Genomic DNA, 17626 nt, shown 5'->3' with positions numbered 1-17626 from the left:
AAATTTTTATAGCTGTGAATTATACTATCCTTTGCATCAGAGAGACAAATATTTTCGTGACTCTGAACTTTATTGTAATAAAGTTGTTGTTCAGCTAAGCAAATTTTCTTCATGAATAAAATAAAAATTCTACTCATGAGTACATGTGTTATGAATTGATGAAAAGCATTAACATTATCTTGTTCTCGACACGTAAGTGTGCACATTATGAATTGAGTATAAGTGTTAACTATTTAGACCTCAAAGCACCTGCATATTAAATTTCAGAATTTAAGTAAAAATAAAAGTTTTGATAATTTTTAATCAGAAATACATTATAATTTATATTTCATCATTGTGTAACATTTACTTAGTGTGTATTTGCAAAGAAATTTTTTTAAAAAATGACAGTTGTGATTTTTGCACAGCTCTAACAATATTACCTGTAAATAAAGTATTTATAGATTTTGTTTAAAATATTTTTGTCCATCCCAGAGTATAGGTTTTTATTTGCTAAGAGACTTGAAAATGTAAATGATTCACCTCTCGTATTTAGTGTTATCTTCCTGTTCTGTTTGTGGTTTTGATACTACAAACCTTTCATGATGCACAGCATGTGATTAGCACAGTTACTAATGAAACTCAGCTTTTATCAAAGTTATGATAAATAGCTGAATAGCACTAGATGGAGTAAGATGTAAACTGTGAAGGAATCAAAGTGGGAAGTTATAAAAACTTACGAACAAACCATAGATCTGAGAATTTTTTTAATGTTTCTTTAGGTGTAGTTTTTGTATCTGAAAATGCTTGGTGTTAAATTATATTTGAAAACTATAGAAATATTCTTGCATGATGAGATAGTACAGTAGGTGTTGCAAAAGGTTTAGTGACAGATCTCTTATTTATTAATTGCTTTCAAGTTGTTCATATTAAAAAAATGGACACAGATACAAGAACTTATAGAAAATAAAATACATTAGATATAAATTGATTTTGACCAAGAATATTGTTAGCAAAAATCACAATACCTACCAACGTAAAGGTCATGATGAAGCTGATTTGAAAATATAAGGCAGTGGGTTACAAATAATTTGTTTATAAATTGTACAGGCTTCATGCTTCCTGGAATATCTGAAATTAAAAATTCTGGAAAAGTTTTAACAACTTCTGCAAGATCCTGGAAATTTGAAATTGTCTATATTGTGAATGTTCCTTATGGTATCAACATGCCCAAATGTCTGAGACATCCTACATGCCAGTGTGATGCTAACCTTCAGTTTTTTGTTCATTCTCACTTGTATTGAGCTTCCAATTGTAGGGCTAGCAGTGAACCCTAATTTTTTTTTTTTAGGAGTTTTAAACTAAAACAGTCAGGAAGTGCTAATAATTGCTAATTATGTGTAATATTATGGCTGGATGTCTATTTGTCAGCAGTGCTTATTACTATTGAAATATTTAAATTGTATAATGCAGACAGATGTGTAATTTTTACTAACCACTACAAAAACCTTGTATACAGTACTTTTCACAGTTTGATTCTGTAGCTTATTGTATTCTCATGACAGTACGTTTTATCAAAGAGTTTCCTCTGAATATCCTGAAATATTTACCAATATTTCTCATGGAAACTTCTGTAAAAATGTTCATTTGAAAACATGGGAACTATATATATAGCAAGAAGTGATGTCCACCACTATCTTAAAAGTTCATATATTAATCTATGTGTCAAAAGAAATGAATACCATTTAAATCAAAACTGGCTAGTTATATAACATGGGACTTTTTAAAAAATAAATTTTAGAAGTTTAACATCCTAAAAAAAATGATGTTAATACCAATATTTAGTAACTTTGTTTTAAATTTCATGTAGCTTGATTTCGTAGTTGCACTGTGACTAATAAAAATTAAGATATACTATAAAGTAGATTAAATGTGTGATGTTTCATGAAGTGAAAACCTCTTTCTACCACTGTTCTCACATCACAATCAGCTGACACATGAACTGTGAAGTAGTTTAGTAAAGTGAAAACCTCTTTCTACCACTGTTCTCACATCACAGTCAGCTGACACATGAACTGTGAAGTAGTTTAGTAAAGTGAAAACCTCTTTCTACCACTGTTCTCACATCACAATCAGCTGACACATGAACTGTGAAGTAGTTTAGTAAAGTGAAAACCTCTTTCTACCACTGTTCTCACATCACAGTCAGCTGACACATGAACTGTGAAGTAGTTTAGTAAAGTGAAAACCTCTTTCTACCACTGTTCGCACATCACAATCAGCTGACACATGAACTGTGAAGTAGTTTAGTAAAGTGAAAACCTCTTTCTACCACTGTTCGCACATCACAATCAGCTGACACGTGAACTGTGAAGTAATTTAGTAAAGTGAAAACCTCTTTCTACCACTGTTCTCACATCACAATCAGCTGACACATGAACTGTGAAGTAGTTTAGTAAAGTGAAAACCTCTTTCTACCACTGTTCTCACATCATAGTCAGCTGACACATGAACTGTGAAGTAGTTTAGTAAAGTGAAAACCTCTTTCTACCACTGTTCTCACATCACAGTCAGCTGACACATGAACTGTGAAGTAGTTTAGTAAAGTGTAAACCTCTTTCTACCACTGTTCTCACATCACAGTCAGCTGATACATGAACTGTGAAGTAGTTTAGTAAAGTGAAAACCTCTTTCTACCACTGTTCTCACATCATAGTCAGCTGACACGTGAACTGTGAAGTAGTTTAGTAAAGTGAAAACCTCTTTCTACCACTGTTCGCACATCACAATCAGCTGACACGTGAACTGTGAAGTAATTTAGTAAAGTGAAAACCTCTTTCTACCACTGTTCGCACATCACAATCAGCTGACACATGAACTGTGAAGTAGTTTAGTAAAGTGAAAACCTCTTTCTACCACTGTTCTCACATCACAGTCAGCTGACACATGAACTGTGAAGTAGTTTAGTAAAGTGAAAACCTTCTTCTGCAAGTGCTCCTGCATTGAAGTTTCTTCTGATTGGTATAAAAAAGTAACCTGATCTGTTTGTAATAATTTTTGTTTATTTAGAAGTCATGATACAAGAACTGTAAATAACATAATGAACATTCCAAGTAAAGAAGAAATTGAGTACAAAAAATATCTATTTTGTTAACTAAGTTCCTGTAATTGAGGAGAAATTATGTAAAACACAGTCATTTTAGATGTTAATATATAAGAATACATAATATAATAAATGTTTGTGTGCTTAGTAAACAATTTGAAATTCACATATCAGGGATTAAATGGTTTAATTTATAGTATATATATATTTTGTATTATTATTATAATATAAATCATTTGATTTGCCCATGAAAGTTTGAAAAGTTCCTGAATATTACTGAAATGTTTCAGTGAGTACTAAATTTTATCTTTTAGCTAAAATACCTGCTATTCTATTGCTTTGGAAGCTATAGTGACAACAAAATTATCATCTTTAAAGCTAAGTGTAACATTAAAAAAACTGTAGAACACTAGTTCCTAATAAGAAGAAACATTTTGGACATGTTTTTAATTTTTTTCATTTTCAGATTTTAACAGTTTAACTCTTTTAAAGTCTAACATTTCAAACTAAACAGTTTTAATAAATTTTATTTTTGCTTTCATTGAATGTGGATGAAAAAAATTTACAGTTCAAGAGTTCTTGCTAAAATTTAAAGTAATTTGCAGGAAATAACCACATTGTGACCTGTTCTTCAACAAAATTGTTTGGTTGGTCATGCATTAGTTAACACGTTTATTTTCCTTCAGCCTTTGTAATGATAAAATATTCTTTTATTCAGAATACATGCACAAAATAGTAAAGTTAGACTGGTCTCACTGAGGGAATTGACATGTTCATATTGAGTGCTTAACAATAAAAAAATATAACCATAACGAAAGATACCATTTTAATTTAATTTACACTTTTTAGGGACTCACATAATGGAAGGAAGTGGGAAAATGGTAGTAACAGCAGTGGGTATAAATTCTCAGGCAGGTATTATTTTCACCCTTTTGGGAGCAGTATGCACAGAAACTGAAGAAGAAAAGAAGATGAAAAAAAAAGGTTTGATCAAATGATATTTATGCTTAAATAAACCCAGCTTTAAGCATATTAACTTGCATATTTTTAAAAATAATAAACATTGCTAATGTTATGGTCTTAGACAGAAAAACCTTAACAATAAGATAAGGTCAGTGTGTTATCAAAAAGACAGAAGGGAAGTTTCTCTGTGTAATGAGTAAAGTGTAATTAAAACTTTCGTCTAGCATAATTTCATCATCTGTAATATTATTTTCATTTGTTTTTACATTATCTGAACTAAATGTATATCTTTTAAGATTTATTAATTCGTGTTCATAGCAGTTGGCCAGTGTATGGTGGTTGTGCATACAGGGTTTGGCAAAAGTGTCTATACTGTTATTTCATTTAAAATGTTTATTTTTTAAATATTACTATATAGAACCATTTACCCCACCTTATATAATGGTTAAAAATTAAAATTAAAATGGAATTCAAAATTTGTTTTAAAAAGATAAATTTAATCAGAAATGAGTTTCATATAGATTTAAATATGGTTGGTCTTTCAAGTGAACACTTAATTTGTAATATTTGTGGTTGTGTTATTTAAAATGTCTGATAGACAGTTATTTAGAAGTAAGTTTGAGAATGTGTTAAACGTTTATTAACTTCAAACTACTTGATATTTTTTCTTTCTTTCTCCACATTACCCACAAAAGAGGCAAAAAAGATGAAAAAACAAAAGAAAAGTAACACAGGTGAATAACTTTTCTTACCCTCATTTACCCTGTGTGTGTGTGTGTGTGTGTGTGTGTGTGTGTGTGTGTGGTTATATTCTAGTACTGAGAACAATAAAACTTCCAGAGTAAAGTACCGTAAAACTGTATAGCTGCAAATGTGGTGTGGAAAAGTTTTGTGTTAAGGCACAGTTAATTTTTCATTAACATGAAATCACAGTTTTAAAAGTGTAAAGAAACATTTTGAGATAAATTACAAGAAAAAAGACTTATCCAATAGTATTTATTTGTAACTCCATGTCTTATTACCCAGATGTTACCAATCTTAGATACTGTTAAAAATTAACCACTGTATTTAAATAGATCATTCAGTTAACATACTGTGTCAATTAGGACAATACAGTTCTTTTTATGTTTGTAAATCTGATATTTGAAACATTTTACTAATAAATTATTAGTTTGCTGTACTTATCACTGTAACAACTTTTATATGAAAATCAAATAATTTGAACTTAATAGGGTTTTAATTATTTTTTATAATACAACAGATATTACTTGGTTTTTATTATTGTCCTACTGATTAACTGTAAAATTGTTCTATATTGTTTGTACGATATAAAATTCACAAACCTTTTCCAAAGATAACTTGCGTGTCGTTAGCCCTATAACAAACTTACTGAATAATAATTAAAACCTGTAATCTTTATGTACCAATCAGCCTTAAAATAGTTTGAAAAAGAATGCTTTGAAATTTTAATGATATATAGTACTTTAGGACTAAAGCAACAAACATGGTAATTTGTGATTTAATCACGAATATATGTTAGATTAAAATATTTATGATGTTAGTCATTTAATTATTAAGTTTTGTTTATTAAATATTTGATTGAATAACATTATCATACTTTGAGTGTTAGTGTATTTACCATATTTGCAAATGAATTACATGTCAGTTATGCATAGTTTTCTTTTTTGCTATTTTTAGGTCAATGCATAATATTGACATTCAATATTTTTTCTTTTTGCATGATTGATTTGCAGTTTTGTAATGATAACTGATGTTGTTTTTTTTCTAACATTAGCAGCATGCCATAGCGACTCATACAATAACCAGGAATTGTCCCCTTTGACTATTCCTGTAACTGCACCTGGTGGTATGTGTTATTACATTTAATATTTGGTTACTCGTTTGTCACACCATTGTTCTGGTTTGTGGTGTACTTGTGTTTAACCTTTTGGCTTTTACAGTTTTTGCATGACCTTTTTAAATTATCAGACTAATAACGAAGAAATATTTCTATGCATAACCCTTGGTAATGCCATGTGATTGTTTTTCCTAGAACCTTTCAAAGCTCAACTTGAATGATGCTTGCTAAGTGTCAGTGTTTAGTCCCAGACATTGTTATATTAACCATGAAGATTAGAATGCACAAAAAGAACTAACATAGGAAAATAGTTACTTTATTCCATAGAATTAACTTCCTTGATGTAAATGTTCTTAGTTTTTTTCTGAATTCAAACTAGTCCTAGCACAGAAGAAGATAGGCTTTAGTACTAATATTTTTTTTGGTGAGCAGTATTAATAGGAAAATTCCACCTCTATCTTTTGGTGTATCTGTGCAAGTGACAAAATTTGTTTGATGTTGTGATTCTTTTAAAAATATGTGTTGTTGAAAGAAATGTTATCTGTTATGTACAGAATAATATTTTAATATTACATTTTGGTACTGCAGTCCTGTTTAAAGTAATTGTATTTAGTTTTTGAGTATTTATAGAACTTAAGTAGGAGAGCAATACATCTATATCACATTTGAGTAACTGTAAAATTAAAGATGTTTATTACACTTCTGGTTTGATAATTTTTAGTAAAATGTTTTTCTTTCTTAATATGTGATGGAAATTACTTGTTTTAATTATGTTTACCGTCGATAAAAAATACAACATTTAAGTAAATGAGAAACTTTTGATTTTTTTTTTTTTTATAATTTCTACGATTGAAAACGTACATTTTTGAGTCAGTGCTAGGGGAGTTTTGGATTTTTATTATTTTGTATTTGCTTTGTACATAATGTTTTACTTCATAGTATGACATATTAAGTTTGCTTTATGACTTTAATCTTGAAGAAAATCTTATACATATATATATGTCTGTGTGGCTTAAATAAAGCACAAGTTAACTATACGGACATCACCTGTAATTTGAGATAAATTTCTTGAGACCATCAAACATTTTTGTTTCATGATGAATTATATAAACACTTGTTTTACATTCTTCTGAAATTATAGTTTAATTATTAGTTTGAAATCTTCACAATATGGCTATATTAAAGTAATTTTTAAAAACATAGTCCAGGTCATTAAAGTGTAAAACTTGTGAGGCATGTTAAACTTTTGTCAGAATTATGGGTAAACTCTTTTAAGTTCAGAGAAGTATGTAAGCTTTAGGTAAAGAAACACATAGCTTTTCATTTTCAAAGACAGCTCATGGCTATTTAGCATTTGGGTTTCCTTAACATCTCAGTTAGGTGATCAGTAAATATATGAGCTTACATGAAGTAATAAAACTGAAAACATGATCTGTGTAGTGCTATAGTATAAGTTATTATCAATTCATCTAGGTGAGCTGAGATTGTCTGTGGTGTTTATATTTCAGAAGAATTTATGATATAGCTTAAAATGTTTATTTGCCTTAATCTTAAATGTCAAAGGAAGAAAAATTAGTTTTTCTGACTTGTGGATAGCAATATAAAAATGAAGATATTGTATTTAGTTCTCTAATAATGTTATTAAATGAAAAATTGAGGTTTTTTTTCTTTCATTGTTGCTCGTTATGTGCTCACTATTCAGTAGTTTAACATTTTTACAGTATTTGGGAAGTTAATAATGCATGTAAATTTCATTGAGTGCTGATTTACCCGATAGCTATGGACAGCCTTTGGCAGTGTGGAGTTTGTAAAATTTCCGTGTGCTTTCAAGCAGCCACATTTGATTAGTGACAAGCTATACTTTCATTAAAGCAGCAAGCTTATGCACATTAAAGTGAAAAGTGCAATTTCCTTGTAGCACAAAAACATTTTACTAACCACAAGTGATAACTAATAATTGAAGAGAGCTTGAGATATTTTAGAATTCCTAATTATTTTTGTTGTTGCACATAAAACCACATACAATTATAAAAAATGGCATAATTAATGATAATTAACCTGAGTATTTTCTAAAGTAAACTTTTTTTTTTTTAATTTAGTAAAATAAAATTACTTTCAAAGGTACTTTGGTTACTTGGTTTTAATTTTTTCATTTTCATGTTAATGGCTTTAGCTTTTTATTTTCAAAAAGTTAAACTTGAAATCTGTGAAACAGTTCATAGTTTCTGAAGAAAAGTTGAATGTATTTAAAAATCATTAAACACACAAAATGTTTTAAGACTGATGGGGTGTAACCTTTTAAGAAAGCAAAAATTGTTTACTTTTTTAGTCAATAAACCCATAATGACCTCATTAAATGGTAATTTGATAACCTTCACTTGTGTTTTTAAGCCAAAATCCTATTTAAAAAAAAGAAATGCACTATTTTATGATATTTTTTTTATCCTAAAATAAAAAGTCTGTACATATACCCCAGCAGACAGTTTCCACTTATACAAAAGAATTGCAGTAATTGAATAGGCTTAGCCTGGGTGATGAAAGCCAAAAGTGGAAATGTGCCTTCTTTGAGGGGTTTTTTTTTTAATCCCCTTTCTCGGTCAAAAATCATGAAACAAAAGAGTCCATATACACTGTTGAACATTAACTGTACAAACTTGAACCAGTTGACTCTGGGTGATGGATACTGACATATACACAGACATATGAAATATCTTTATTGTAAGGTTATTTTATTGGTTACTAAATAGTTTATTCTTATGTTTATTTTTATGAAAGGCATTTACTTTTTCAGTTAAAAACATCATCCAAAAAGTCCTTTATATTAACTGTGTTTTGTAAATATTCTCCAAGTTATCATTATAAATGAGCTTCAGTGAGTATAAGCTTAGATAGTTCTTCTTACTAAAAATCTTAATGTGGGTTCCATGTGCTATTTGGTTTCATTACGGTGTGTAAGACAATTTATTTCATCCAAATGAACTATGAGATAAACGATTTTTTTCATCAGGTACATGACAACATCCAGAACTTCATTTTTTTGTCATGTGTGAATAATGTTGTTTATGGGAATATGAATACGTACAGATCTGCCTGTGTGCTTGCCACGTGTAAGTAATATTATTTAGGGGTATATGAATACATACAGATCTGTTTGTGTGTTTGAAAAATTAGATGAAGAGGCAGTAGTCACAGGAAACCCAAACCTCATGAATGCGTCACCTGTCAACAGTCACACAGTAGAACCTCTCTCAGTAGAAAGTCCAAAAGATTCCAAGGATATAGAAACTAGTAAAAGAAAGGAAAAGTCTGTACTTCAGGCTAAACTTACCAAATTAGCTATTCAGATTGGATATGGAGGTAAAAATCCATTGGTGTTGCTTAAGTAAGGAAGTACATTATGCAAATGTAATTATAAAGTAGCAAAACATCAGTTTATATGCATAATTATTAATTATTGTTTACAGAGATTTTTTTCTGTGTAACTTAAGTTTAAGGGTGTATTAATAGTAAAAAACAACAATTTTATGTGTTATTACCTCTATTCAGACAGATCAATTGAAGATAAATTTTTGAGTATTTGTTTGATACCTTGTTTCTTTTTGAAGCTACTTCAAACAGTTTATTAGGAAATAACTGTCAGTTTCATGTTTGTTGATTAACTAGTTTCTTCTACTGTTTAAAGCAATCTGTAGGGTATAAATTGTTATCCACATTAATAGTTACAAAATATTCATGAGAACTTTTATTTATAGTAATGGTTACAAAAATAAACTCATTTAATAACCTCAAGCTATTATTTATATTAATGTTTTTATATCAGTAATCATTTAGATGCTGTAGCACTTTACTACTTACATAATATTTTGTTTATTTTGTAGGTTCCACTATCGCAATACTTACAGTAGTCATTCTTATTGTACGCTTTGCTATAACGACATTTGTCGTTAAAAGCAAGCCATGGTCAGCATTCTATGTTCAGTTTCTTGTAAAGTTCTTCATCATAGGTGTCACTGTTCTTGTTGTAGCAGTTCCAGAAGGTCTTCCATTAGCTGTAACACTTGCACTTGCTTACTCTGTCAAGGTAAGATTTAAACTTGAATCTTTCCTTTGGCTACTACATCGACACTGCATATTCTGGAACTTTACTTTTAATATATTATTTGTTGATGGTGGCTAAAGTCAGTACTTAAAGAATAGTGAAGGGGAATATCATGTTGTTTGTCTTCCTTTATCAACATTATATTGGAACATTTCAAGAGTGAGTCTTCAGTGACTGACACTGACTCAGCCTTAATTGGAAACATCTGTGTACAGCTACAGCTGTATTGACTTTTACTGTGCCGTATGTCCAACTATTAGTAAATTTGGTATATGTATCAGTTATGGTGTATATTTCTTTTGTTATATTTATGGACTTTTTTTAACTGAATACAGTTTCAACAAAGGTAAAATTCCTCATAAAAAAAAAAGTGTTAAATGATGCATTTTGCAGAAATATTAAATACATTGTTAAAATAACTTTGTAGTCCCAGCATATTTGATCATTCTTTATCTGATGACTATACATCTTAACAGTAACCAAACAGTTTAATTTCCATCATTGAAGACTCCATTATAAGGCCACAATGTCTAAAGCACATAACTCCTATCTGCAAACTTACCATAATCCATTTAAAGCATGAGAATTACAGTTTCCCAGTAGCTATTTCAACACTCATATCTGTATCTACATAAATTTGCATGTGCTGCATCCAGAAACATGACTGATATGTCTTCATTTGAAATAACATGAATACCTGTTTCACTCTGATTGGTTTATTAATACTTGGTTGAATAGGAGGTATGACTGGAAGCCCTATCTTTTTAAACTGTTACTGTTATAATCTGTTTCCCATAAAATGATTTTTCTTCATTATGTTACTCAAACATACAAACAGTTTTTGCAACTGACCTTTGTGTTCAGGTATTCTCATCTCTTACAAGATATTGCACTAAGCTTACAACAGTTTTGGGACAACTTGTTGTGGGCCTCTCTGAATAGTTTAAGTGCTTCATTTGATTCCATGTTCTTTTCTTTTCCCATAACATTAAGTGAAGGGGATACCTGTCTTTAAAATTTTAAAGCTGATCAGAACACATTTTTATGTTCATGTGTGTATGTGTGTGTAAATACCTTGTAAAATAAAGGGCTTTTGTACATCCTTCTAAAAGCAACTAATTTTTGGCACACTGCTAAGCAATACCATAATGTAGTTGTTATGCATTCTGTTCCATCACAGCTTTCTCCTGTATGGTATGATTATCAAGTGACTTGCTAATAAAAGTGTTAATACCCCTACCAGCCATTCTGAGATACTTTTATTTCAAATGGCTTTCTTGTCATCAAGTAATATGCATATTTGTAAATTTTTTAATGTAATATACGTAATCGTCTGTAGTAATTTAATTTATTTGTCCATCATACTAAATGTAATGCTAAACTGGTCTGTTTTGTTTTTCATTTACATCTCGATACTGAATAATATGGTTTGAGATATTAAAATTTAAGAAATGTTTTCTGCAAGCAATAAAATTATATTTCTTCTTTACAGAGTTTAAAGTTTCTATCACTTTAACAAAAAATATATATGTTTACAATACTGTTATTGACTTACCATCATTTTTTAATATTATGAAGAAACTGTTCAGCCTTAACTCTCTGAAATTCAATGGTGTTTCACATATTTTAATATATACTGTTTTTAATTGTAGAAATTAACATTGGTTTGACTACATTTAGTATAAGTAACTAGAGAAATGAACAAGCAAGACTTGTGGGCTTAAGTTATTTTAAAATGTAAAAATAAATAATAAAACAAACTTTTCTCTAAAATGTCTTGTCAGTAACTCTCACCAAAAATGTGTTCTTCATTTATTGTATAATCCATTTCTAAACAAATAGTCCTTACAATTTTTATTAGAAGCTCTGGCATCAGTAAGTTAAGGCTATGTGTTTGTAACAGGTTAATTAAATGTGAAACGTTGAATACGTTAATTATCCAGGTTATTTGATTTTTAAAGACAATGCTTTTTTTCTACTAGTTTTGTTGGCACTCTTAAGAAGTTTAAGAAATAGTTTCAATATAATGTATCTTATGTTTGTAGAAAATGATGAAAGACAATAACCTTGTTCGTCACTTGGATGCATGTGAAACCATGGGTAATGCTACAGCTATCTGTTCTGACAAGACTGGTACTTTGACTACAAATCGTATGACAGTTGTGCAGAGTTACATATGTGGTAAGTTAAATATTCTTTAGTGGATTTGAGGAATGACCATTCTAAAAGGTTATATGATTGACTTGCCAAGTGCCCTGTGTTAGTCATTTGCTACAATAATGTATCTAACATATCCTTTCTATTAAAGTTAATATGGGAACAACTGTTTTGTGGATAAAAATAACAGATTTAAAATCAATGAAATGTGAGAATAATTTGGAGACTGGTAACATAGTTAATATAATTCTATAGTTATGTATTAGTTTTCTTGATTCTTCCCAATTTTGAGAACTAAATACAACTACAGTTGTATATATGAAAACTTGTATATGTGTGTGTGTGTATATTCACATTTTCAAAATGTGAATAATAATATTAACTTGATATGGAATGAAGATGAGGGATTGAAGCAAAGAAATGATGACAGTTACTTTGATGAAAGTGAAGTAAAAGAGCTTGTTATACACTGTAGATTACTTGTTAGTCATAAACAGTTCTTGGAGCAAGGCAATGAGAACAGTTTCACTTTATAAGCTGTAATAATAAATGATCTACTTAAGTGATTGATTTATTCATGTTGATGCATATGTGTTCTAGCATTTGTTTGTTTTTTCATTTGTATGCCATTGTTGACTTTTTAATTTATCTTACTATAGAAACAAATGTATATTTTTAACAGTTTATTGAAATAAATGAACCAAACAAAACATGGACGCATACTGATAAACATGAAGTGAGATCATTTCTTACTGTTATGGTGATGGGGATAATCCAGAAGCAGTCAATGAAAGTATACTAATCTTTGGACACTGTCTGTTCCATTCTATTCTAAAACAAATAGTACATCTTACTTCCCAGATTTTTGTATCTGATGTACAACAACAACAATGATATTGTTGAAAGGATATGACCTGTGGTGTATAATCTGTTTGAGAAAATACAAGAAGTATGTAGACCTTCATAGAATTTTTCCATTCACCTATGAAATTACAAAGAATGGACTGATTCTCAAAGAAGTATTTGATTGAAACATACTAGATATGAGATAATCTTTTTCATGATATGTGAAAACAGTGGGTGTACTTGAATGTTCTGTACTTAAATCTGATACTTTCTTTATTAGTGGCAGAAATTAATGACCTTGATGCTCTGTTTCTGAGAAAAGGTTACAACTTGTACGTTAATAATTATATTTAAGTACCCACGTTAATGTAGTACCCTAGCATGTGAAATGGAGAATTCTTACCTAAGACACAGTACCTGGCATTGGAGAAACTTCATTCTGCAATTGTCATGAGCTGTTTGATCCTTCAATTTAAAGGAGATTATATGTCTATGTACTAACTATGATGGAAGATGAAAGCACAAAACATTCATGAGGAGAAGACTAAAGAGGGCAAACCAGTGACTAAAACCGCATGGTGATTCTTGGTAGGTACCTATCAGCTTTTACAGCTGTGTCACGTTGGAAGAAACAGCATTAAGTGGTACAAGAAGTTAGCAGTGGTAAACAGTCTTGTTATGTGAAAGATGAGGGTAACAAAAATTTCCTGAAACTTTAACATTAAATTTATACAGAATTAATCAAAGAATAAAATATGGCTATTGATATATTGTGTGTAGAAAATTGGATGAGACTGACAAAGAGTTTATAGCACCACTGCCTTAAATGAATATAAGCTAAAGTAACAATAGAAATATCTTTTTCAAGAAGGATGGCAGAGAAGAAAGTGGATATAAGCTCAGTGTCCATTCAGTCCAGTCCTTTGACATTATACCTGTTTTATTTTAAATGTAACAGCTTAAACTGAGACACTGGTAACAAATCTGAATTATAATAAGGTTGATAAAAATTATATCTGAACAGAATGTAGCTAAAAAAGCTATTTGGGTTTGTGAACTATGATGTTGAGCAAACCATTCTTGTAGTTATTTGTAAGAACTGAGCCCACAAGTTACGACAAGTGTACCATTAACCTAAGGGTTAAATAAATTGAACTAGTACTAAAATTAACTTAAATTTCAAATGAGACCATTGCAAGTAATCTATTTCCATTCTAAACATCAGTATGTTAGCGAAACGTGTAAAAACTACAGTTTTGATAGTTGTGCAGATTTAATAGTATTGTGGTCTGAGCTTGTCTGAAAAAGTAAATATTGTAATTACTCTTGAAAATACATATTCTATATTTTCAAAAGGTATTCAGAATAAAACACCACCAAAATATGAAGACCTTCCTCCAAATGTTGGAGAGAAAATTCTTTATGGGATCTCGGTGAATTGTGCTTATACTTCTCGTATTTTGGTGAGTATTAGTGTTAAAATTAGCTCTGTTGTTTACATTTTATAGACAACATTAATATTTCTCATTAATTATTACAAACATGAAAATGCCAACTAAAGATTTATATATAAATTTTATAAATTTATTATGTGTATGAATGCTTGGTCAACTGTATGACTAGTAGTACCTTTCTGTAAGGTGTAGCTTATAAGGGATTTAATACTGTAGTAGTTTTTCTGTAATCTGTTAAAACGTGGACTTAATTGTGTGATTACTTGTCTTCTAAATTTGAGTACAGTTTGTAAAATATTCATACCTGTATAATTTGTAATTTTGGACTCAGAATTTCCACAACTTCTTGGTATGTTGTGGAAATAAAATAATTTCCTGAAATCTTGAAATAGTTCCTGTTTTAATCACTGTGTGAGGTAACAATGTGCATGTTACATGAACTCTGTCAGAAGTCTGAGACTTCCTCGCACATCAATAGGACACTTTCAATTATTTGTGTGTTTTATCACTTCAATGCCCCAACCTTCTAACTGTCAGCCTAATTTTAGACTTTTAAAGTTTTAAGATGGAAGCATCCTCCAGTTTTCTTGAAGTTACTATTTCCATATTTCTTGTGTAATCAGTGTTTAGGGTATGAAAAACACGAGAGATGTTTCACAAAAGAAAAAAAAAAAACAACAAAAGTATGCAATGCTAGTGGTCCCAGATTGTGGTGGAAGATAATATACGAATAGTGTAGGAAAATTTAACAACTAAATTCTTTCCTAAAAACATTGTGGGAGAGTTTAAACAATTTTACATATTCATTTTACATATGAATATCATATGTAGCAGTTATAAAACAAATAGTCAGAAGTCTGGGTAGGGTTGTTAACCAGTTTTTCTGCCAGAAGATAATCTGAAGTAAAAGAGGCCAAATGTATCAATTGGTTTCAAGATATCTGATTGTTAATCTGTTTACTGTGGGTATTTTTTGTTCACTAATTAAAGTTTCTTTTTACTAAATTTTAATTGTAACTCGTATCCAGTGTTTTGTGTAATGTCTGTGAATATTATAAATTGTTTTTGTTGGGAAAAATCTTTAAATAATGAAGGAAAAGGTATAAAGTTTATTTGTGGATATTAAATTAATTGTGTTGTATTGTTACTACTTATGATATTGTTTGTTCTAATTAAGTAATTTAGTGTAAGTAAATGTTTTTCTCGTATAATTGTCTTTGTAACAAAAGTTAAAATTGGTGCATATTTCTTGAAAATTTGAGACTTCGATTTGTTTCAAACAAGATATATTAACTTGTAAATTCTCTCTTGGTATTGCAACCATTAAACTTGTTTCCTAGAATGTTATTTACTTTGAAACATTTTCTACCTGTAGAAACTCAGGTATGTTATTGAAAATATATGACCATGAAACTGTTAATTTAAACCATGAAAGTAAAATGTCTCATAGGTGTTTAGAATATAAGTTCTTGTTTTATGATTCATAAACATATAAATACAACCTTCCAGGCTCCAAATAACCCAGGGGAACTTCCCCAACAAGTGGGCAATAAGACAGAGTGTGCTCTCTTAAAGTTTGTTGTGGACTTGGGTAGAGATTATCAATCAGTAAGAGATCACATCACAGAAGACAAGTTACACAAAGTGTACACATTTAACTCTGTTCGAAAGTCTATGAGCACTGTCATTCCTATTGAAAGTGGATTCCGAGTCTACACAAAAGGAGCTTCGGAAATGGTCATGCAAAAGTATGTGTTCTATAAGTTTATGATAGCACATTCAATGTCTTCCCATTGTTTTAAGGTGAACTTGTTTTATTGCTATAGGTATAAAATAGTATTATCTCCACAGCCGTTTATTACCTATAAACTTCTCCCATGCATGTAGGTAATGTTGATTTCCAGTTTATCTTCTGGTTTATTTTACATAGTATGACACATTAAAAACACTATAATGTATCAACAGTTGGTAAATGTTTTTGAACACAAATATGTAGTTGTGAATTTTTCAATTAATTTGTTTTTTTAGTTGTGCATTTTCACCATTAAAAATTGACAAAGAATCCTGGTAATGATCCTGAATATTTATTTGTATTAATCCTTACTGTTACTGTTATTTTTAATTTTCCATCCATTTTAAATAAAGAATAATCATGCAAGTTTCTATGTTGACATTTATATTATTTCATTTTTAAGTGTTATTACTTTGTGAATGTTTAGGAAACTGCCACATCCTACCAATAAGTAAATAGACACCTGCGAGAATAAAAATCTGTTAGCTTTCTGATGTTAAATGTAAATACCCATGTAAAGACATGCCATGAATGGAAACATCCCCATTTAAAACTGTAGTTTCATGAGGTAAAATATTGGAATAATGGACGGGGTGGTCAAAATTAGCAAGAATCACCAGGTCACCGTGAATAAAGTGAAAATGCCATTTCAGTCATAATGGAAAACAGTGCAGGAGTTGGGTACTCAAAACAATTATGATGAACACTTCATACTATGAAGAAAAATGTGAAATATCACTGTCATCAAATGGTTACCGCTTTCTCAGCTGTGCTCTAGAACCATCAAAGGTATCATTATAGTATGGAATGATTAGATAAATAAAATTTGAACTTTATTTGAGACAATAACAAAATCTGGGATGCTATTCCACAATTTTTTTCCTGTGGAATTCTGATTTTTTTCTGTTGAATCCAATTTGCATATGTATTGGACAGTGAATGAATCTGGATTGAGTGACTATCCTCCAAGAACCAAGCCATGAAGTATATGCTAGTGTTTCTTTTATGGTGTAGGGGAACAATGTGGTTTTGCTAGATGACCACATCTGGTGGTATGTGAAGAGATGGTCGTCACTGCTCAATGTTTCATGATTCCTCAAACAAACTCATTTACCTGCAGACTCTAACCTCAAGCTAACCAGAGAATACAATGTTTTCATGCAAGATAAGTTTTAGCTAGTCATCAAATGATGAGGGAAGGTTAGGCATTATTGCTGTCCAAATCCCTAACAAGTTACCAATCATGAATCCTATTTAACCATGTGTATTTCATTTTTTATTGTTTCCTGTATAAGTGTTTCAAACAGCCAACTTCTTGTGGCAGTCTTGTACATATTTGTAACTACTAATTACAATACCTAACTGTGTTGCTAAA

The 17626-nt window shown here is 30.1% G+C and overlaps 1 protein-coding gene across 24 annotated transcripts in view; it reads left to right on the top strand.

Moving 5' to 3' along the window:
* Window positions 1-17626, top strand: part of LOC143253459 (plasma membrane calcium-transporting ATPase 2-like) — a 278542-nt gene that overhangs the window by 132565 nt on the left and 128351 nt on the right. For 19 of the 24 annotated variants that reach the window (XR_013029643.1, XM_076507422.1, XM_076507425.1 and 16 more), the window contains 8 exons: window positions 3932-4066; window positions 4741-4779; window positions 5841-5912; window positions 9075-9260; window positions 9782-9984; window positions 12048-12183; window positions 14362-14468; window positions 15969-16207. Coding sequence is in view for 23 of the 24 variants with exons in the window: in XM_076507422.1 (XP_076363537.1) it covers window positions 3932-4066; window positions 4741-4779; window positions 5841-5912; window positions 9075-9260; window positions 9782-9984; window positions 12048-12183; window positions 14362-14468; window positions 15969-16207 (1117 nt within the window). In the remaining variant the exon portion in view is untranslated. The remainder of the gene's footprint in view (window positions 1-3931; window positions 4067-4740; window positions 4780-5840; window positions 5913-9074; window positions 9261-9781; window positions 9985-12047; window positions 12184-14361; window positions 14469-15968; window positions 16208-17626) is intronic. The other 5 variants (XM_076507419.1, XM_076507417.1, XM_076507424.1 and 2 more) reach the window with 3 other exon arrangements.

The sequence above is a fragment of the Tachypleus tridentatus genome, chromosome 6 (assembly GCF_004210375.1).
Source record: "Tachypleus tridentatus isolate NWPU-2018 chromosome 6, ASM421037v1, whole genome shotgun sequence".
In the NCBI taxonomy this organism is placed as follows: Eukaryota; Metazoa; Arthropoda; class Merostomata; order Xiphosura; family Limulidae; genus Tachypleus; species Tachypleus tridentatus.
This window is presented reverse-complemented; position numbering and strand designations above follow the sequence as displayed.